The 21781-nt window shown below is 53.4% G+C and overlaps 4 protein-coding genes across 4 annotated transcripts; 2 read left to right on the forward strand and 2 right to left on the reverse strand.

Annotated features, from left to right (window-relative positions):
* Positions 1-166: 166 nt before the first annotated feature.
* Positions 167-2702, forward strand: HD553DRAFT_331942 (beta-glucosidase 1A; the record flags this gene model as incomplete). Its single annotated transcript, XM_046182044.1, has 11 exons — positions 167-257; positions 347-532; positions 670-722; positions 862-1059; positions 1137-1207; positions 1391-1571; positions 1661-1676; positions 1750-1846; positions 1932-2092; positions 2165-2405; positions 2484-2702. The coding sequence occupies 11 exons, from the start codon at positions 167-169 to the stop codon at positions 2623-2625; spliced, it is 1437 nt and encodes a 478-aa protein (XP_046035071.1). The 3' UTR covers positions 2626-2702.
* A 4918-nt stretch (positions 2703-7620) lies between these two features.
* Positions 7621-11577, forward strand: HD553DRAFT_343550 (uncharacterized protein; the record flags this gene model as incomplete). Its single annotated transcript, XM_046182886.1, has 8 exons — positions 7621-7929; positions 8092-8412; positions 8733-9241; positions 9366-9489; positions 9575-10174; positions 10244-10342; positions 10414-10983; positions 11047-11577. The coding sequence occupies 8 exons, from the start codon at positions 7621-7623 to the stop codon at positions 11575-11577; spliced, it is 3063 nt and encodes a 1020-aa protein (XP_046035072.1).
* A 100-nt stretch (positions 11578-11677) lies between these two features.
* On the reverse strand, positions 11678-13895 carry HD553DRAFT_66840 (uncharacterized protein). The gene is made up of 4 exons (XM_046184399.1): positions 13198-13895; positions 12700-12813; positions 12032-12255; positions 11678-11933 (listed from the first exon to the last, which is right to left on the reverse strand). The coding sequence occupies exons 1-4, from the start codon at positions 13704-13706 to the stop codon at positions 11779-11781; spliced, it is 1002 nt and encodes a 333-aa protein (XP_046035073.1). The 5' UTR covers positions 13707-13895; the 3' UTR covers positions 11678-11778.
* A 385-nt stretch (positions 13896-14280) lies between these two features.
* HD553DRAFT_66873 (alpha carbonic anhydrase) lies at positions 14281-15548 on the reverse strand. The gene is made up of 3 exons (XM_046184400.1): positions 15437-15548; positions 14643-15365; positions 14281-14547 (listed from the first exon to the last, which is right to left on the reverse strand). Exons 2-3 carry the CDS (start codon positions 15310-15312, stop codon positions 14390-14392), a joined length of 828 nt encoding a protein of 275 aa, XP_046035074.1. The 5' UTR covers positions 15313-15365; positions 15437-15548; the 3' UTR covers positions 14281-14389.
* Positions 15549-21781: the final 6233 nt, after the last annotated feature.

Genomic DNA, 21781 nt, shown 5'->3' on the forward strand with positions numbered 1-21781 from the left:
AGGGTATATATAATCGGACAAAGGTCTCATCAACGTCAACGTCAATCTCGATGCTCGAGTCGTGATGATCAAATATCGACAAGCGTTGCCACTAGTACTATCGCAAACATCCACCTGTACCAAACGAACGCATACCGTCTACGATCTCTAGATTAAACGGGAAAAGATGCCCCCCCTCTGCGAGAACCCCGACCTGAAAGGCGTCCTCCCACCCGATTTCGTACAGGGTTACGCTAGTGCGAGTTATCAGATCGAAGGTTAGCACGACTTTGTTCCCCTTGACATATTGAGATACCAGTAGTCATATGCTCATATCGTATCCCCTCCCCTCTCTTCGGCTCGACAGGCGGTCACGACACCGACGGCCGCCTCCCCTCCGTCTGGGACATTACCCTCCGTGCCCAAGGTCTAGAAACGGGGGACGAGGCTGTCGACTCTTACCACCTCTGGCGGGAAGACGTCAGGCTTTTGAAAGAGTATGGGTGTAATGCGTATAGGTTTTCGGTTTCTTGGTCGAGGGTGAGACCGCTCGGTGAGTTTTAGCCTGAGTTCGAGGGTCGTTGGGTTAGAAGAGAGAGAGAGAGAGAGAGAGTAGAAGGCTGATATCCATCCGGGGTGATCGTGCTTGTGTTTGATATGATTGATGTGGTTGATATGGGGGTACGCTAGGTGGGAAGGACGACCCAGTGAATGAGAAGGGGATTGGGTATTACAACAACCTCGTCAGTAATCATTGACCCCTTTTGTCTTGCTCTTTCGTTCTCTACCTCCTGCCTTCTGCTTTCGTGCTCATTCCCGCTGAACTCTGATTTCCCACCTCCTCACACTCCCGCCTCATCCCCTGCCTTTGACCGTAATCAGATCGACGCCCTCCTCGAAGCAAACATCACCCCCTACATAACCCTCTTTCACTGGGACCTCCCTCAACCATTGCAAGATCGCTACAAGGGGTTCCGAGCTGCAAACAAAGCTGCTATCATCGAAGATTTCGTCAGCTATGCGGAGTTGTTGTTCGAGAGGTTCGGGGATCGGGTCAAGAATTGGATCACGCTTAATGAGGTCAGTCTTTCAGTCCCGGGCGAGTGGTCTGTTGTATGCTAACGATGGGCAAGCTGATCGAATTGGGAATACGGTAGCCATTCGTCTACGTGATCCTGGACGCCGTGGTACTCAATTCAGAGTGTGATTTCGATAACGACCCGTTCACGTGAGTTCAGGATTGGACGGTCGCTCTGCTTTGAGGTGTGCCGGCTTCGGTCGTAAGAGCTGATTTGGATTCTCAACGTCTTCCTTGCTCGCCCCTTGTCAACCCCCCCCGCTCTCGCACTTCCACATCGTCATCGCCACCCCAATCGCTTATACAACCGCCCAATACTCGCTCACTCGCCAGCGTCGCCCACAACCAGATCCTCGTACACGCTCATACCGTCGACCTCTATCGACGCAAGTTCCAACCCACCCAGGGCGGGCGGATCGGGATCACGTTGAACATCGACTGGGTGGTCCCGATCGATGAGAGCCAGGAGGCGAAGGATGCTGCGGATCTCGCTGTCGCTATGGCTTTGGGATGGGTGGGTGGAGAGCGAGGATTTCTATCGCGGATGAGATAGATAGCAAAGCTGACGGGAAGAATGCGTTTCTCATCGTGATGCCATGACAGTTCGCCGACCCCATCTGTAAGTCGCAACTTTCTCCGTCCCGGTAGATTGACGAGATGCTGACGGCGCTCGATCGGATACGCTCTCACAGTCAAGGGTGAGCTCAGCAGTATCCTGAAGAAACGATACCCTCAGCTGCCCGACTTCACTCCGGACGAATGGAAGATCGTCAAGGGGTCTTCCGATTTGTGAGTCCATAATTGGCATTCGCGCCGCGATTGATCTCTCGAACTTCCCGCTGATGGTATGTTCGCATCCTGTATCACGCCGCAGCTTCGGGCTGAATCACTACGGCACCAAGTGGGCCACGGGCAAGATCGTCGAACGAGGCCAAGTGAGCGGGTTTCAATTCTTTGGCGCTGGGGTCGAGCAGGTCGCGGAGAAGGACGGCGTGCCTATCGGTCGGAGGGGTCATAACGGGCATCCCTATACAGGTGGGTTGCAGAAGCTTGTCGTCGCGTAGGGTTGTCGATCACTGACGATATTTGCGCTCGACGCCCCGACAGTTCCCTGGGGCTTCAGACAACTCCTCAATCACGTCCACAAACAGTACGCCGGTCCGAACGGCCTCGGGATCATCATCACCGAGAACGGATTCGCCATCCAAGACGAGGCCGATCGGACGTTGGAACAGATCGTCGACGACAAGGAACGTCAAGAGTATTACGACCTTTACATTACCGAGCTCTGTCAGGCACACAAGGAGGGGATTAAGATGGAAGGTTACCTCGGGTGGAGTCTTCTCGAGTGAGTCGCTTGAGCCGACTTTTTTGAGGGCGCAACCGAAACGAGCCATGGCTGATGTGACCGGTTCGACCCGTCCAGCAACCTCGAATGGAATCAAGGCTACGCGCCGAGGTTCGGTGTGACCCATGTCGACCGAGCCAACGGGTTCAAGAGGACGCCCAAGGATTCGACCAAGGTCTTGAAGGCGATCTGGCAGCATACGATCAAGTCCGACAAGTAGTGGCTCGGGGTGGCGGCGCGTGTACTTCGAGGTGCAGAACGTGAGCGGTAGCGGATCGTTGTAAACGGGCATGCATGATTTCTGTACAAGATACGATTACAAATCTGCGGTCGACCCCCTATCATTCCATTCGTGCCTCTGTTTCACGAGTCGGGTCTGCTCTCTCACGGCAAGACACATCCGAACAAGTCAATCATTTGGGCTCTTGACGACGAGCCAAATCGACTTCAGCTAGACGGGCAATCCAGACGCGAGGATACAGTATGGCTCATTAGCTAGTCAGATGATGACATTCAAGGCTGAAGCCGACACCACATGGAGTACTTGCTGGTTCGATGGGCAACATCAAAGGAGTCGATGCCGAGGAGACGAATCACACAGCCCCCGCCCCTATCTAGCTGTCCGATTCCCTCACTGCGGCTTGGAGCAGCAAGCGGTTTCGGCATCGCCTTCCTTTCACCAATTGAAACGCTAAGGAGAACATTGAGCTTCTCAGTGGGTATATAATAGTCTTACCTACGGACTGTGGCAAGTTCGTTGGACATTCAGCCGTACATACACATCATCAATCCCTCCAACAAAGTCGGTCTACCAGAGCACTCAACATGGCCCATCAGCATCCACACCCTGGGCCCGGGGACGATGATTACTTAGCTTCGAAGTTCCGGAAGGTCGGACAGCATCTCATAGTTGAGCTGTTCGAAAAAAAGGAGTTCAAAGCCTTCCATATTTTACCCTCCTGCAAGCGGCCAGTGAACCTGTGAGGAAGATCAACAGAAGTTTTGCACACAACGACCGAGATATGCCGCACTGGATCTACCGAGAATTGGATTCAACTAGGGCGCGTTACTGGAGGCAACAGAACCGGGCCCTGAGAGCGGTTGGATAGCTCCTTGATGTGAGTAATGCAGTGATTTTGCCCGTCAAGTTCGCACATCATTCAAAGCACGCAACTGAACTCTGCAAACCGGTGCGGGCATAGATCGCGCCCGAAAACTCTCAACGGTCGGGCAAATCCATACCCGGGACCGAGAATGGTGCCCGGTCTGAGGAGACGGATTCGAATCAGCCAGAGAGCTCTACAGCTGCTTCTTCGAATGCGACAAGCCAGACTGGAGCATTCTCGGCTGCAACAGACCAGCGCGTGCAGCGCTAGCACCCAACAGCACTCGCTGTCCTGACGTCTCCTCCCATTCTAACGTAGTCAGGGCGATGGCAAATGGGCGAGTGGGAGTTCTCCTTGCTGAAGTGGTCCCAGGTCGTTCGTCGATTGTATTGCATCTTGTCTTGTTGTACTATCAATATTATAGAGCATTCCACCGTATCATTACATTTGGTGGATTAACGTGGTTGACTTCGATACCGGGAGACCTATTCATACAGTCACATTCCTATTCAATGACTTCCGAAGGATATACGCATCGATTGTCAAGGTATTGCGCCTGCGGCAAGAGGGTGGCGAGAGCTCCCAATCAATACCTGCTTGCAAGAAGGCCAAGATTGACAGCATTGGGATCGCAATTGCAGCCATCACTGCGACTATAGGGTTGAGGAGGAAATCCAAGAGAGACAGAACAAGCTGGTGGTCGAATGCAAGAGGAAAGCTGGTGCATGCAAGAAGGAAGGTATTGCATGCAAAATGGCAGCTGTCGCGCTGGAATAACAAGGCAAGCTCGCTTGAGATTAGGCTTTGCAGCACCGACTCTATCTCACAGACGCACGGAGTGCTGAAAGGCAATTTCTGACTCTGCTGCTGCGTGACCAGACGTATACCATCATTTGTGCTCTTTGTCGAGGTGAAAGTCCATTTTCAAAGAGCAGATACGGGAGAACGATCTGGATACCTGCTTGATTCATATAACCTTTTGTGGACATTATCAGCAAGGTGATCGGTCCTGTAACACTTAGGGCTGGACTCATATGCGATGATGGACATTGACGGAGATCACATGGAACGCTGTGAGCCTATTATACTACCTATACCGATCAAACAACTTTGAGACCAGTTCCACTATCTCCGTTTCCCCGCAAACTCCACAGCATATTTCGACCATCGGCGGGCCATCGTCCCGCGCTCGACAGGCTCTCAGGCGCACTGCTGAAACGATCGCTATGACCGGACCTTACTCTGCTTACCAAGCAAGGATTACGAGGATAGTAAGTCTCCATGTGAGTCCTCTCTCATCTCATCGTGATCCGGCGTTATTCGGCAATTACACCTTTGTTACCCCGATTCGACGACCTGAAACGCGACTGATCACGCGAAACTCACGCGAGACACATTGCTTTCCTTTCATCAGACCAAACATCAAGGAGAATATCGAACTCGGGTTATGGACGTATATAAGTACACCTAGTAACAGGATGAACGATGTCTATATGCGAGAGGTGATATTCCACGAGAATACTAAACTGCAGAAATACCTCCGAGAAACTGAGATTCTTTTTCCAAAAAAATGGGTTCTCTAGACACAGGTGCATGGCCACCAAGACGTTTCGTCGATGGGTTGATTCATGGACGAACGGTATCGAAAGTTCAGAAAGTCCCCGTCTCTGCGTGGTTTGAGAACCGGAAGTTGCGCAAATATTTCCGCAGTAGGAAAATCAGGATGGAACATAATGGTCAAGGGTACGAATGGAAGCGCAAAGAGGACGACATCTTCTACCTGATATGCAACGATTACGACCCGAAGCAACGACAGTGGGAGATTCCCGAGACTTCACTACATCTAGTCAATCAGGCATTCGCCAGAGCGGACCGACACATGCCTCCATGGGTTTACGACACGCTTGCGCCTGAGGAAGCTGGGACGTGGCGAGATCAGAACCTCGTGTACCGGGCAGCGGCCGGGCATGCAGTGGTGAGCGACCGAAATACCAACACTGTTGAGAGAAAGACGATTGACCTGAAGCTGACCAAAGAGTGGATTCGCCGTGTATCCCCTTAGGATTCCCTTTCGCAGTTAGACCCGTCTCTCAGCGCATCGGAGTTCGAAATCCACAACAGGCTCAAAGAATCGCTTCGCGACTTGACCATCAAAAGCAAAGATACCAACTTGTCCGCCCTCATCGAGAAGAAAAAAGACTTTATCGCCTCTGTTGCAAGCGCGGCAGCAGAGTCGGTGATTCAAACGTTTTGGGAGAGCCAATGTGCCGCTGAAGATCCCACAATCGGGTCGTCAGAGGGAGCGTCACTTCAGCGATCAACGAAATCCACATCGTCGGCGGCCTCATCTTCACACTGGACGAGGGTCTTGGCGGAACGGTTGTGGCAAGGATAGCACGCTAGCACAACCTCAAATACGCTTGCTTGCGTACATGCATCTGGGCCAGGTATAAGAAGAGAAACACGACCGATCGCATGTAGCTAGCTGGCTCGCAATGGTGTCGATGTACAATAACTTTGTTGTAATCGGATGTACCCATATCGGCAACATCGTCCTCGTATGCTGATTCGTTTCCCTCCCATACGACGGTCCCCACGGGAAGATTATACACACGCAGTACTTTCTTGGCTCTAACCTCCAAAATATGCTGTTCCTCATACGCACTTGAGCGAGCAATCCCAATATCTCCTCTCCAACGGTGCGCAAGGTAATTATACGTGAGTATATGACGTTGAATAGTGAACGACGCCCGTAACCGCTACTGAACCGGGTTTCTGTATTCAGGTATTACATGCCCGTCAATCAGGAGGGGTGCGAGCTGATCAGTGACCATCACCCAACTCGATCAATAGTTCAAAGGGTGGAGAAAAATCAAGATGAACAAGTCCTGGACTTCCTGAATCGGACCTTTGCCGAGTTTTCCACCCGTCCAAGATGTTCATTAGGCAGGCCTTGTTGTCTGCAAGGATCAGCTTAAACGACCAATGAACCGTCTACAGTGGCCTGTTAAAGCTCTCGATCGTTCTATCCTGCACGTGCAAATCCGGTCTGAAAATCTGTTGCCGAATGCATCCATCAAGAGTTTCACGATCGTTGTTGATCAGGTTTCCAGGGCGCTCATTACCGACGCTTGCTGGCGTGCCCACGATCTTCATATGGTGCTGCTTTTACCTGCCTTGCGTCGCGATCAACGCGAGCTTTCCGGATCATCAGCTTTGCAACAAGTATATCTCGTTCTAATCTCCTGCTGCTGACCTGGGGGTTCGTGACTGAATCGTCTTGCCATTCCTTCTCATAAATGACGAGGTGGATGAACACGCTACGTCTACGCTTTTGCCGACGAGACGTAGAAAGGCCTGATCGGCAAGTCTGTATGTTCATGCTTCCACAACACAGCAAGCGGGTCCGGATTAGTGAATGTTGAGGAAAGTTTCGTGAGTTGATGATTGCGATGTAAAGTAGCCAACGCCGGTATGCGTTCAGTCTCAAGATTGGTCTGTCCCTTTCTGTCCCTTTTGATACCGTTATCGCTCATTGCAATTAGGTGGTTGGTCGACACAGCGCGTTTGTTGTTTGACTGGCATTGGATGGAATGGACAAAGACACAGGGTCGTTCTGAGCAATACCTTTTTGTTCTCGACGCATTGAATTGAGATCTCGCCGTAGATTAAAAGCATAGCAAAGCCGCTGGTTTCTGCTCGTACCACTTTCGCTTGTGCCTCAGCAAGCAGATCCCGAAACTCGTATAGTGCATCCCCGCACCCGAGCGATACATCACTACCACGCTCACCCGCCGGACCATCCGAACCCCCAATACGGCACATGTCATCATGAGTGAGTCTCGCCTTCCTTTCCTTGCTAGTTGCCTCGAACCTGCGAGGTTCGACGAGCACCCTTTTGCCACCCATATTCATCGACTTGAAACGAGCAAAAGTCGGTCGCGCCGAGACCCCAAAAGTCACGTGATCGAGCTAAAAGTTGGCACGGAGCGACCTCGAGAAGGTCAATGGATGGTAAGAAGTTGTACATATGTACACCAAGACTTTCTTCTCTCTATTCTGATCGTCGACAATCCTCACCCTCATAGATACATAGTATCTCCTCCAAGATGCCCGACATAACACCCCAAGAACCCACCACGAAAACGGCGATAACGACAGCCCTCCACAGGGTCAGGTTCGCAGACTACCACCCATCCCCCATCACCGCGCTCGCTTTCACGCCGATCCCGTTCCCCAACCCGGACCCTGCAGCACCGGTCGATGTGATAGAGGGTCAGATGGGGGCTTTGGTTTGTGCGAGGCAGAATGGGGAGATTCAGATTTGGGAGTGGGCCGAGGGGGATAGAAATGAGCGGGAGGGGGAGGAGGAGGTTCAGGTTGGGAGCGAGGGCAAGGGGAGTTGGGTGTTGCGTAGGGTGAGTCCCCACTTCGTACCTCGTATTCCTTTCAATTTCTTCATGCCTCGTCATGAAGACATTGAAACCTTGGACCTCGCGACGAGATCAACACTCTAACTCTGATGCTCATGTTCCTTTAACCCCTCATCCATCATCCTCGTCCCAACCTTATACTTATAGGTCCTCCCCAGCATCCTGGCATACCCGACGATCTCGTTGATGACGCTCGCCATCCGGGACCCCGAGTCTTTCTACCACCCTACCACCACCTCTTCCTCTTCTTCTTCTACCTCCTTCGGTTTGTCAGACGAACCATCCTCATCACACTCATCTTCATCAACAACAAAAGCTACGACTACAAATGTAGGACAGTCGGAGACGGAACACAAGGAGAAAGAGCACAAACCCCGACTCCCCCGACTTGACGAACTGAGGTTGTTCACGGGTGGGAGCGATTCGGGGGATCTCGTCGAGCGGTGTCTAGGGAGTGGGAGGGTTCTGGTGAGTTTCCCACTTGATGGCTATTTTTATCCTCATCCCGCTTGTCTAGTGCTGTCGAGCACACCTCGGGGTTACTACGCCTTGGAGGTTCAAGTGAAATTTCGTCTTGATGGCCGCATCACCTCATCAATCAGAGATCAGAGATGAGAGATCAGAGATCAGAGATCAGAGATCAGAGATCAGAGATCGGAGACGACATGATATGATAGCTGACCCAACAAATTCTCGCTTTCGCTTTAAAATTCATATTCTCCATCGCACTTCTTGTCATGTCAATCCGATAACGACACGTCCGACATCATGTTCGCATCGCTCGGTAGCAAACCACCCCCCTCCCCTCGGGTCCCATCTGGTCCCTCTCCCTCTCCCCAACCCACACCCACTTGGCGATCTCCACCTCGGCTCCTCACATCCACCTCTTACAACTCTCTCCCGACACGCTCGAACTGGAGGTAGCTAGCCTGAACACCGCTAATGGAGGAACGGGAGTGGGAGGGAGGATGGAAGCGCTCCCGGGGAAGGTCAGGACATTGGGGATCGCTTGGGGTCCGCCAGCAAGGCAGTCTGTCAAGGTCGCCCCGTCCCCCAACTCTAGATCGACATACAACGCGGGAGCGGAAGAAGAGAAAAGTCGAGAGACAGAGACGACGAGATGGATCTGGAGACCGTCTTACCTGATAACCGCCCACTCGGACTCCTCCCTCCGGAAATTCAACCTCGCCACGGGTAGGGTTGTTGGGCGGATGAGTGTAGGCAAGTTGAGCGCTCGAGGGACGGGGGGGAAGAGTAGGAAACGACATAGCGTGGTTTGGGCTGTGGGGTGTTTGATGTGAGTCGACCGTGTCTCGTCTCGTCGCTTGGATCTCGACCGGAGCTTCGAATTGAGAACAAGGGGTCATAAAGTCGAGGCTGATACTGATGTTTGCGTACTCGGTGATAATCGGCGGTGGTAGTGACGGGACGATCATCTCGGCGGATTCGTTGGGACAGGTCATCTTCTGGGACGGCAAGAGTCTGGCGCAGATCAAGTCGTTCAAGGCGCACGCGGCGGATGCGCAGTGTCTGGTCATCTCGCCCGTGAGTTTCGGCCTGAATTTGAAGGTCGTTTCGATGCGCGAGACAATCCAGGCTGATGATGATTGTTTGAATACGACAATCATAGAACGGACGAGCGGTGTACACCTCTGGACCTGATCAACGGGTGGCCCAGTTCACCTATGTCTCCTCGTCAGCCAGCGCCGATCGGGACGAGCTGGACGGCCCGACCTCCACCTCGAGCTCGTCGGGAGAATGGCAACAGACCTCGATCAAGCGGCTTCACAAGCACGACGTCCGTACGCTAGCCATGTTCCCCGGATACTCGCTCGCACCCCGGAACAGTTCGCCGATCATCAACCCGCACGTCGCCCCCGTCCTCGCCTCGGGTGGGATCGACATGAGCGTCGTCTTGACTTCGGCGGGACAGACGGGTGGATTGACGACCAAGCGAAAAGGTCCGCTGGCGATCAAGTCGGAGGTGAACCCGATCACGAACAAGGGCAAGGAGACGTTCAACGATGCCGTCAAGGTGGACCTCGGGTACGTGCCCAGGGGGAACGGGACGGACGTCATCGGTGTCGCTAGGGAGAAACGGCTGGTACTCGTCCGGAGACAACGAGGCGTGGCCTTGTTCCGGGTGAGGGAGATGAGGGGTCGAGGGGAAGAGGCCGAGGGTGAGAACGTGCCCGGTGGGTGGGACAAGGTGTTGGAGATGAACTTTCAGGTGGGTCCGTGCCAAGGTCTTCTGTGTCATGAGAGAAAGACTGACGATAGCTCTGGGTCTGTGACGCAGCTGCGAACGAGCTTGGTCTCGGCTGCCATTTCGCCAGATGGCAAGTGGTTGGCGGTTTCCGATCTGTACGAGACCAAGGTGTACAAGTTGAGGTATCATGTGAGTCGCAACGAGCTGGTTCAGCATCTCCCAGGAGAGGGGTCGATCTGATATTCTGTTCATCGCCGCAGGACGACGTCGAGGACGACTCGATGACGGTCCAACCCAAACGCGTCAAGGCTTTCACGTCGCTCTTGGAAGAGTCTCTGCCGCACCTCGCCAGCGGGTTCGCTCGTCGTGGTACCGGCGCTTCGAGCTTGCTGTTCATGCCCGACTCAAACGGCCTGATAATCGGATTCGCCATGCACTCGCACATGGTCGTTGTCGAGGTCGGAGCGAGCGACGCGGAAGAGGGCGTTAGCGTGCTGAAGAGCTTTGCCGTACCGGTCAAGGAAGGGCAGAGGGCGGTGCAGGGGTTGCCATCACGGTCGAAATTGGGCCAGAACGGGAACGTCAACGGGAACGGCCACGCAGATGAGGCGGACGAGGACGAGAGCACGAGCAGTGCCGCCGGCGGTGAACACCGAAGCGAAGCAGCAGATTCGGATTCGGACGATAGCGACAGTGAAGAGGAGGACGATGGCGACGCCGATGCTCATCGACCGCGGTTCGTGATGATGAGCATCAGCCCGGATCTGCAGTGGTTGGCCGGTCAGGACAGTTCGGGACGGATAGGCGTGTGGAGTCTGGATGTCTTCAAGGTGAGTTCCGGTCTCTAGGTCGGTTGGCGAAGTCATTCACTCACATCTTAACCGTACTCGCAGCTACACTGCCTTGTACCGACGTTCGCCGAACCGCCCACAGCCATGACCTTTAGCAACGCATCGACGCTGGTTCTCGCTTTCGCCGGTGCCAATACGGTGCAAACGTTCGACGTCGACGATCGGCGGCTACTATTGGGGCGGACCAAGGTCACCTACACGGACGACCGGGTGCTGGGCTTGGAGCCTGTCGCTTCCGGATCGGGTTCTTCGACGGCTGCGGGTCGGGGCAAGATTCTAGCCTGGGGTAGCAACTGGGTCTCGACGCTGGACGTGCCCGAGGGCGACTCGTCGAGCAAGGACAAGAAGACTAGGAAACGACGCAAGTCTGGTGTTCGAACGAATCAGCCCGGTGCCAACAAAAAGCCCATCATCGACACGACCGCCGAGGACCCGTTCCGCATCATCGGACGCTATCGCGAGGTCGGCGCCGTGGCCATGTTGGGCAACCACGAGCTGTTGGTGGTGGAAAGGCCGTTTACCGATCTGACGGGGTTGCCGACGGCGTTTGTCAAGCCGAGATATAATAGCTAGCGGGCGATAAGCACGGGCGGGACAAGATTTCGATATCGTATCAGCGTCGAGTTCGATCGCCAATACTTTTGTACAACAATGATGTAGACCGAAGACAGTGAGATTACATATATGATTACTCGGGCGAAATGGAAGTGCGAACAAGAGAAGAAGTCGAATGCTGGTTGCAAGTAGAGACGAAAGGAGAGCGGAAGGATTTGGCTACTCCTCGGAGACATCCGCAATGTAAGGCTTGTAAAACCTCCCCTTGCCCCCGAGCTCCTTGTGGGTCTCGGCTTTTGTAACAACCTGCTTGCGATAAAAGTAATCGGATTTGGCGGGCAGGTAGTTCGGATGGAAATCGATTTGGACATGGGCTGGAGGAGGCGTAGGAGGTCAGCGTCCTCGACGAAGCCGTTCTTCGCGTGCTACCGCGCCGTAATTGAACCCCCTCGAATCTGAAGCCGGAACTCACAATCGACAGTACTCGTCTCGATCACCTCCCGATGGTCACTCAGATAAACTTCTCCCTTCAAGACCTTGGGCCTCCCAATGGTTGGAATCCCTACCTCTCGAAGCTGTGCGGGAAGGTAAAACCACGTAACGAGACAGTAAACGAGAGCTTGGTTTGCCGCGGCGATGTAATCAATGCGGGCTAGCCATTCAGTCTTTGTTCCGGGGGGAGCGCGAAGAGCGACGCTATCAACTCGAACGAAGGTCGAGGCCCGGGATCCGAGTGAGGTTGAATAGAATTAACGACGAGCCGATCGGAGCGGGATCGCGAACGTGTGTAGCGGAGGACGTGTTGACGACGACGACAAAACCGAAAGTCAGGGGAGGGGCGGCCATGAGCGAGTTGAGATTGAGAAACGAGTCGATTTGTTTCAGAGTGATATGCAGGTAAACAAGAGGAGCGGGAGTCGGCGCGAAATAAAGCAACAAGAGAAAGAGAAGCGAAAGATCAGCCAACCTGCACCCGAACGAGAATCGTCAGACCCTGACAAATGCGACCGGTATGCTCTGGCAGATACCGATGAGATGCGGAATCGAAGGTCCCGGGACGGCAGGACGAAGCCCTTGTCTCCGCCCCAGGGAGCAAAGAGTAACAAAGAGGACCAAAGAGGTAACAAAGCGCGCACTCACGTCTTCCCCACAGCAAAAGTCAGATCATCCGCCGTATCATCCTCCGAATCCGCCGGCAACTTGAACTTGGAGTACGAATGGAACCTCCGTTTGTCCATCAGTTCTTCCGGGGTTCTGTGTTGGATGTCGTATATCGTATGGCGGATGATGTATTGGTGTATTGGTGTATTGGTGTATGGTGTGTGGCGTATTGGTGTATCGAGTATCGAATATGGCGTATCGAGTATCGAGTGTGGTGAGATGACGTATCGAATGTCGGGTGTCGAGTATCGTGATGCATCGTGATATAATGTATAGGATGATGGTACGAATGTCGGGTGTCGAGTATCGTGATGCATCGTGATGTGATGTATAGGATGATGGTCCGACCGAGTATAGTCAGTCGATACGGGAAAAAACATGACACAAAAAGAAAATTTCCGGTCATCGAAAACGATTTCAACGAGATATCAATCAAAGAAGGGGGGTGGGAAACCAACATTGGAGACTGAAACTTACGGCAACGGGTCCTCATCCTCAATCTCCTGTTCTTCTTCTCTTTCTTCATCCGCCTGTTGCTCTTCCTCCTCGTCGCTCCTAACCTCATCTTCCGACTCTACCTGCGCCTGCTTCTTCCCTACACCTTTAGCTCGAGCCTTCTGAGCACCCTTCACTCCAACAGCTGCAACAGCTCCCTTCCTGGGCCTTCCCCTCCCCTTCTTCGGCTCAGGTTGTAATTGGTCTTCAATGCCATCTTCGCTAGCGGGAGCCTTTCGCTTGGTAGATCCTAAAGGCCTTCCTCGACGTTTACTAGCTGCCGGAGCGGGTGCTTCCTCATCATCTTCCTCCTCGTACTCGTCTTCGTCCCGCTGATCTTCCTCCTCTACCAGAGCGACAGGGGCGTAATTGATATCCTCCCTCACACATTGTCGTTTACTCGCCCGGGCGGGGGCGGTAGCGGTAGAGTTGTTTTTGGTTCGATTGTTGTTTCGGGAGACGATGAGGTGTCCTGAACGACGAGAGGACATGATCACGACGTCGTACTGTATGGCGGCTGGAAATTGTCGGTGGGAGGTAGTATTCGAGTCGGAGAATTGTTTCAAGAAGCGTTTGGTGGTGATTTCAAGAGCGAAGATGTACCGAATCAAGCTATCAGCTATCAGTGACAAGAGAGATTGATTGTTGAGAAGTCGATGTTGATGTCGAGATGGTGTCTGTTGTTGATTGTCATATTCACGAGATTGTCGTCTCTCCCTTCCTTTGGCCGAAACTGAGACGCGCTTCTTTGTTCAGAAACTGTCGCGATCCCCGCTACCATGACCATATCCAAACACCCGAGTGACAACATCGACAACATCCTTTACGACCATGCAGGATACACGGTACGAGAGATTTATGATATGGTATTTTCTATCTTACGGAATGGTATACAAACGTAGTTTCTTGTCGAGAAGCGGAAAAGGGTATATTCAAAATATCGCGTTTCGTTTATGATGCGCTCAGATCCCCGGAAACGGTTCATGTTATTCCTCCTTCCATATAATTTCCTCTCGATGTGATGTGGCGGTGTACGACCTCCTGCCTCATCCCGGTCCGCCTGCTCTGCCACCTCAACCCTCCATATCAAATCCAGGTCCATGTCGCACTATCGAACTCGTTTTTCGACCCCGACCTCGACCTCCTGGCCTCCTCATTCAGATTCGACGCGAACTCAGACGTTGATCTGGTGCAACCAGACCTCCTGCTCAGCCCGTGCCGAGTACGTGCTGACGTTCAAGATGTCCTGCATCTGGGCGTTCCCGACGAACAGGATGTTTCGCGCGACGAAGAACCGGATGCCCTCCGTACAGGGGGGGCTGGTCAGGGATCCTGCCGAGAACGTCCATAGAAAAAAAAATCGTATCAGCTTTTGTATTCAAAACGTCACGGCGAAGCATTAAGATAACGAGCAAACTCGCGCTCACCTCGATAAGTCCAAAACTCGCTGAACCAATTGACCTCCCTCAAAACCTCCCCCGGGCTCATGCTCGTCGTCGTATTCTTCTCCACCTCCCTAAAACTGAAATACCTCGGCAGACCCGCAAAAAAGGGCGAGTCGGAGTTACCGGGATCGATCCGGAAAGCCAGCACAGCCCTCGGAGTACCCTCCGAGGTGGTATGTACGAAATGGAGTTCGGCTTTCGATCGGTCCCCACCGACGGAATGGTCAGCGGGAGCGTGGATGTGCCATCCGGTCAGGTAAACCGTCTCGTTGACGCCGTTATCGTCGAACGTGAAGCTAGGGAGAGTCGTATATACCCCTTGCTCGTGTGCGAGGGACATGGCCGGTCCGTAACCCCAATTGAAGAACGTCCCATTCGCCGTCCCATTATACCCCTCCCCGAACCTTGGGATATGGTTCAAACTCAACCCCTGCGTGAGGAGTAAGGGGATGGGAGCTTGTTGCGTCCCCGCTTGACACAACGAGAAGGACTCTGAGAGCTGGCCCCAGTTGTAAGAAGCTTCGTAGGCCCAGACGGTATCGGCGGGTTCGGCACGTTTTATATGTCGACGGGCGTGGAAGTCGTGTTCCGGGCAGGCCTGGGTGAGGGTCGACAAGGCGGCCAGGGCGGAGATGAGGAGTTTGGCGAGCATCGTCGGAAGAGTTAGGGGTTGGTGCTGGGTCGTTGGGGAGTTCTTAGTGAAGGCTATGCACGAGAGACAGCGGCGAGGATGTCAGCGCTTCATCTGTCGTCTGCTCGAGCCTTTACGCATTCACTCACGATGCGGTAGTATCAGGCAAGTCGAGATCCGTCGAGAAGAGAAACGGAGGGCGATGTCGCTACGGTAGAGGTGCTTCCTTCTATTCATCCCACCCGTTTCCCTCTCAGCGACCCCGACCGGTCCACCTATTTGTACGTTCCCACCACCACCATCAACACGCACCCGCCATCTTCACCTCCATCGTGCCGTTGTTGCGTTCAAGTTCCATGCTCCCGTCGATGGACCTGGACCTGGACGTGAACCCTTGAAAGCATCGCCCCCAATTCTCCTGGATCAAAAGCCAGGATGTTCTGTTTCGATCGGAGAAGGGGACGAATACCAAGAGTAATGAATAGCTGGATGAGCTTTTGAGCCCGTTCTCGACAGGTCCCGTCTTCCGAACCCCCCCATTGCCGCAGTGCCTGGAATGCTGAGCCCCGCTTGAGCGTCTCGTAATCGTAACCAAGGTACTCTTGGCGAAGAACGAACGAGTTGTGCGTTCATCTCCGACAGCTCGGAAGATGAATCAGACCCCAGGCCTTGTGGTCGATCTCGGGATGTTTCCATAACGTATACCGCACGGACAAGCGATCCCGAGATGTCGCCAAGATCGTCTTCGGGCGGGATCGCGCCAACCCTTCTCCGAGCCCTGCAGATTTCCCGTCAGAGAAACGGGGGTGGCAACGTGAAACTTACCATACCCTAACCCCTAAGGAATCCTTGATCACCTCGTCAGAGTACTCTCGGCAATAGCAGATCACGTTCAAGCAGACGGACAGAGCGATTGTGATGGGGTCTATCGACAGAACCGGAACCCGATCAGCCAAACGTTGCCCGTCGGAGAGCGCCGATCTTGGAAGCGCGCTTTCGAATACGGAGGCGCACAAAGCTCGGGAGTGGATTATGGTAGGCGATCATGCGGATCGGAGTCAGTCGTTTAAACAATCCCACCATCTGTCCAGTCAAGATCCTCATTCGAGCGTTACGGCTTGGTCGACTCGGGCAGCGCCCGGCCTTCTTTGTTGACTTCCCTTTCCCCTGCCGTTTTAGATAAGCGCTTGTTATATGATAGACTCTGTGACTCACTGTACCGCGATGATAGACTCGGTCGAGCTATATCATCAATTCACCTGCATGTATGGTAATCCCATCGTACCTTGTCAGAAGGAGTTCTTTCCCCTGCCGGTGGTCGACCCAGCTCGGGCCATAGTGGCGGGTCTGGCCGAACCGCTTGCGTCCCAAGAGACTCACTGCTTTCCTGTATTGGGAGAGGTTGACACATAGTGGTCAAGACAATCTACACGACTCGACGCGGAACTTCCGTCTGCCAGAACCTTTTCGTCCCGGTTTCAGAATCGGACACAGAAAAAGCCGCTCGCGCTACAGCAAGACGCGTCGCGACCCTTGATCGTCGAGAAGGATTGATCGCATCACTCTTGACCGGTGATCGCTCAAGATGGGATTGATGCGATCAATCTTGAAATGGATCAAGTGAGACCTGGAAATTTGAGCTTAGGTAATCGCTAGTCAGCTAGTCATGCCTCAAGGGGGTCTCGCGGGGAGCGAGTTTGTGTGGGATGAACCTGGATCAACCTTAACCTTGTCGAAGTACCATGTTGGATTTCACCTCATCTTATCGAGCTCAACAGACGTTCCATCTAACCACGACCTAGCTCAGGACTCGTCCTTGCGGTACGATGAAGGAAGATCGTCCGGAAACGCCTTCAAAGGAAGGGCCGAACGCGGTGAAAGACATGTCGATCGACCCCGTCGAAACTTCTTCTTCTTCTCCTTCTTCGAAGACCTCCTCGCCCTCGTCTTTTCAGACCCCTTACACTGTCATATGGAAACATCTGGACGACACCCGTGGATTTGCCAGCGACAAGCTGTCGGGACAGTTCAGACCGGCGGTCGGCTCAGAATCAAATTACAAGTATTGCACGCCGGAAGGTCGGGAATCTCGAAAGTTGAACTTTGGGAACAATTCCAACATCTGGCTGGTCTCTCACCGAAGCGGGTCCGAGTACGTCTACATAACAATTGATCTCTTCCCTCCTTTCCTGGTCGAGCAAGCTTTGACTGATCTGCGATTCCTCTGTATCACCTCTGAACGGGCGTACGGCCACCAAAAGATCTACCCCGACGTTCCGTGCCGTCAAAGTCTTACGTGCAGGCCATCAAGTTAGCGGTCATGGTGACGAGACCTCCGTCTACAACAAGATCCTCGAACACCTCACTGTCAAACGAGCTTCGACTTCAACCCCCTCCCAACTTCATCCGGGTCTGAAAAACCTCGTCAGGTTCTACGGCAAACTGCACGTCCAACTCCCTCTCGACAACGTCCACGACGGCTACGTCCTCGAACCCCTGACTGTCGACTTACACTGTCTACTGTCTCTCGTCTCTTCTAATCATGATGCTAAGCGATATCCGGCGCAGGATCTTAGGCTGGACTTGGAGGCGGAGAGGAGTGGGCTGCCGATCGAGGTGGTCAAGCGGTTTACGAAGGGGATCCTCAACGGGCTGGGGTTCTTACATGGGGAACTCGGTCTCATCTACGCAGGTCCGTCGCCTCTGCCCATGAACGATGGTTCGAACCAATCGACGTATGGCATCGAGGTCGAATGCTGATACGCAACTCGTTTTGTTCTTGTGACGGCTCCGAAGCAGGTCTGAAAGCGTGTAACATCGCCTTCCGGCTGACCGACATGGACAAATGGGTCAGAGAAGCCGGTGCTCATCAAGAAAAGGTGGACGGCATTCCTCACGGACCCGACGGGGATTAACGGCCCCCACAACCTATTCTCGGACCTCTGGGCCAGAGCGAGGAGTCTATGATGCGGTTCTGCGAGCAGGCGACGGTGGTGTTGACCGACTTTGGACGATGTGAGTTCCACTTCGCCAAATGGGAATGGCATGGTCTTATGATTGATTGATGGCGTTGTTCCGGTCTCCCCGTAGCCATGTTCGAAGGAAGCGATCAGATCGCCAGGTTCAACAACTCGTTCGTACCTCCCGAACACAGGCTCTTGCGAACGGGCAAGGTGACTACCGCTGCGGACATCTGGGGAGTGGGCACGATAGTGAGTTTCCGGTCACTGGTGATACCGCCGAGATCAGGCTGGTTATACGACTTCGCTTGTCTAGGCGATCGCTATGATCACGGGAAAGTCCACTTGGCTGGAAAAGGATACCAAGGATGAATGGTACTCTACGGTTCGCGAAGTCATCGGAGACGCCCCAACAAGATACCTGGTCGACTGTAATATGTTTTCCCAAGGTCGTAAGTCTTGACCCATCGCTTAGCTGCCAAGGCGATGCAAGCTGTTTACCCGCACGAGTTTTGATCTGAACAGACCGTAAGAACAAGATCGCACCCGGTCTCTCGACCTGGTTGAAGAACCACCTGCCCAAAAAATCGCAGAATCTCTCCTGGAAAAGCTTTTTGAGCTCGTGTTTCCAGTGGGAACCCGAACGAAGGCCGAAAGCACAGGAGCTACTCAAATATCAGCTGTTCATCGATGTTGCCGATACAGACTCTGCCGGGAACTCTGGCTACATACCTGCGATCGAAGGCTCCGACGCGATGATGGTCGATACACCAGCCCTTTCGGCCGAGCCACTGGTCCAGCTTCGTTCTTGTGTCAATACACCCGGCTACGCCTTGACTGGACCTGGAAGCGAAAGGTCCCAATGTTTCTGCAAATCTACAAAAGACTACTCCGATCCTGCTGTCGTTACGCAGAGTCTGCGTGATGCTGGATACACCGCGATCGTCGCCGCGGGAGATCGAGGCAACGAATCGCTCAGCTGGCTTTGCTCCACCAAGGAGAACCCCGACAGGTAAGTACGTCAGTTATAGTCTGGTGATCGACGCCATGGCTAATTCTTCTGCTTGACTAGGTTGGTCGCTGTGAAGATCTTGAACAGGGACCACGATCGGGACTTGAAGAATCAAGCACAACATATCGGGATCCTCAAACAGATCGCAGCACGTCGTCAAAATCCTGGCTATTTCGGACACAACAATATCGTCGAATTTCACAAAGAGATACCACTCGACATCGATCGTATGGGTTATGTCCACGAACCGCTGTCCATCAGCCTTGCTCAAGCTGTGTCGGAAGGTCTCTTGCCACTACCTATGCCTATGGGTCTCGTCGCCAGGACTGTCATGGGTGTCCTCAGCGGATTGAAGTTTCTGCACGACGAGATGAAGCTAGTCTATGCCGGTGAGCTGTTTCAGCTCCTGCTGTTCATCTCGTCAGAGCATAGACTCATCTCGGTGCTCGGCGTCTGCGCCATATCCACCAACAGGGTTGGAGATGCAAAGCATAGTCTTCCGTCTGGAAGATTGGCCCAAAGGGATGAACTCGAAACCAACGCAACGACTTCACAGTTTTCTGAGCGGAGAATCGCCCTCGATTGAGCTATTCGGCGAGAGCGCGACCGTGATCTTGGCCGACTTCGGACGATGTGAGGTTATTCCCCAGATACGTTGTCAGTCCTGTCATACTAAAAAGGAAATCCACGTCTACCTGGTCCCATAGGCGCTTGCATCGATGCCGGTGGGCGAGCCCCAGTTTCCATTCCTCCTGCCATCAGTCCTCCCGAAAAGGTTCTGGCCGGGCACACAATGTTCACACCCGGCGCAGACATCTGGGGTGTAGGGGTTCTGGTATGTCATGTTACAGGTATGGGCACAACGATATCCCGCTGACTTGATGTATTGCAGATGGCCAGCATGTTGATGACTGATAGCCGCCAATGGTTTCCTCTCCAAAATTCGACTGAAGAATGGAGCAAGGCAGTCGAAAGTCTGCTTGGACCCATCCCAACTGATCTAAATGGAGACACCGCTCGCGGTGAGGCTCGTGCGTATGCTAGATCCGAGCGTTCCAAGATGATCCGTGCTGTTTGACGATCTGGTTCGGCTAGCTGATGATATCGGGGGATTGCTTTTCGCAGAGAAAAAAGAGAGATTCCGTCATCTGATCAAGTGGTTGTCCAAACCTAAAAGGAATCTAGACCCTAAAACGACGCATCCGACTGCAGGCGTTCTGAATCTCTTTCTTGCCTGGCATCCCGGTGATCGACTCAGCGCCGCGATGCATCTAAATGCTACGACAGAGATGGATCATCTTGAAACGACCGCGGTGATCGATCCTGTCGAGATGGACGAACGCATCGAGCTGCGGTCCGCTGGGATCTGGACTGACATTCTGCAGCCAGAGCAAGAAGCCAAGTACGAGGAGATGTTGCCACAGCGCCTCTACAGGCGAGACCTCGACGATATCCACAATTTGGGATCATATCGACGCCGCGCCAGGGTAACGATTCGAGGTCCGCCGCCTGAAACCTCCCTCGAAAGCTCCCGTTTGTTAGCGCGCATAGACGACGACCTCTTCGAGCTTCACAACACGACCTATAGCGTGACATCCCGGAAAGCCATTCCGGATGTTACAGGAATGTCGGTACCGGATTCCGTCAAGATACCATCGTTCCTACCCGCCGAGCCTTCACCTTCCACACCGTTCGAGCCGTCTCGTTACTCAGACACATGGAAATACATCAACATGTTTACCTCTGAGCGAGATCGCCCTTCATCCAGGTCCTATCGTCCGCCTACAGATACCGTGTTTTGTACTCCCACCTGCGTTAGCGAGTATAAGCTCGTGCGCAAGTTGAATCACGGCAACAACTCTAATATCTGGCTGTTGTCTCAAGAATGCGTTACCAGGTGAGTTTGACTTGCTCTTGAGGGGAGTCGACGAGCAGGGTTAACGCTGGCCTGTCGATTTTTACGTGATGCAGGCAAACGATCCGTGCGATCAAAATCATCAGGGAGCGGAATGAGGGCAGGGGTCATGGGGACGAGTTTCCCATCTTCAAAAAGATCCTGGAGCATGTCCGAAAGGCTCGAAGTGGTTCCATTCTTCATTCGGGTACCGTCAACATCGTCCGATTCTACGGAAAGGTCAGGCTCGACGAGCGGTACGACTGCTACCTCTTGGAACCGCTGACTATCGACCTAGAAACCTTGCTCGAACTGACTCATCACAAATTCGTCTACTATGAGGACCCGTCCGAGAAGGATAGGGCGGCGGATCATCGACTGCCCAGTTGGTTCATCAAGCAATGCGCGTACGGAATCTTGAACGGAATCGATTTCCTACACCGAGAGCTGAGGCTGATTTATGCGGGCGAGTCCACGCTGCTGTTGAGGAAGTGCGGACTTGACTGACATTTGTCTCAATGCACAATCGCGGTTTCCTTAGGTCTGAAACCTTGCAACATCGCTTTCCGCCTGTCCAATATGAAACAACTTGCCCAGCTGGCGGTGAACCACGAACAGGGTGAA

Source organism: Filobasidium floriforme, assembly GCF_021052385.1.
Source record: "Filobasidium floriforme strain CBS 6241 chromosome Unknown HD553scaffold_16, whole genome shotgun sequence".
Taxonomy (NCBI): domain Eukaryota; kingdom Fungi; phylum Basidiomycota; class Tremellomycetes; order Filobasidiales; family Filobasidiaceae; genus Filobasidium; species Filobasidium floriforme.

Excerpts from the sequence above, each read along its gene's own strand:
- HD553DRAFT_66840 (XM_046184399.1), bottom strand. The coding sequence starts at position 13,706 with ATGTCCTCTCGTCGTTCAGGACACCTCATCGTCTCCCGAAACAACAAT. Across the intron at positions 12,814-13,197 it reads GAGGATGAGGACCCGTTGCC|AACCCCGGAAGAACTGATGG; the intron begins GTAAGTTTCAGT and ends CATCCAACACAG. Across the intron at positions 12,256-12,699 it reads ACTTTTGCTGTGGGGAAGAC|CGTCGCTCTTCGCGCTCCCC; the intron begins GTGAGTGCGCGC and ends TCGAGTTGATAG.
- HD553DRAFT_66873 (XM_046184400.1), bottom strand. The coding sequence starts at position 15,312 with ATGCTCGCCAAACTCCTCATCTCCGCCCTGGCCGCCTTGTCGACCCTC. Across the intron at positions 14,548-14,642 it reads CGAGTTTTGGACTTATCGAG|GATCCCTGACCAGCCCCCCC; the intron begins GTGAGCGCGAGT and ends CGTTCTCGGCAG.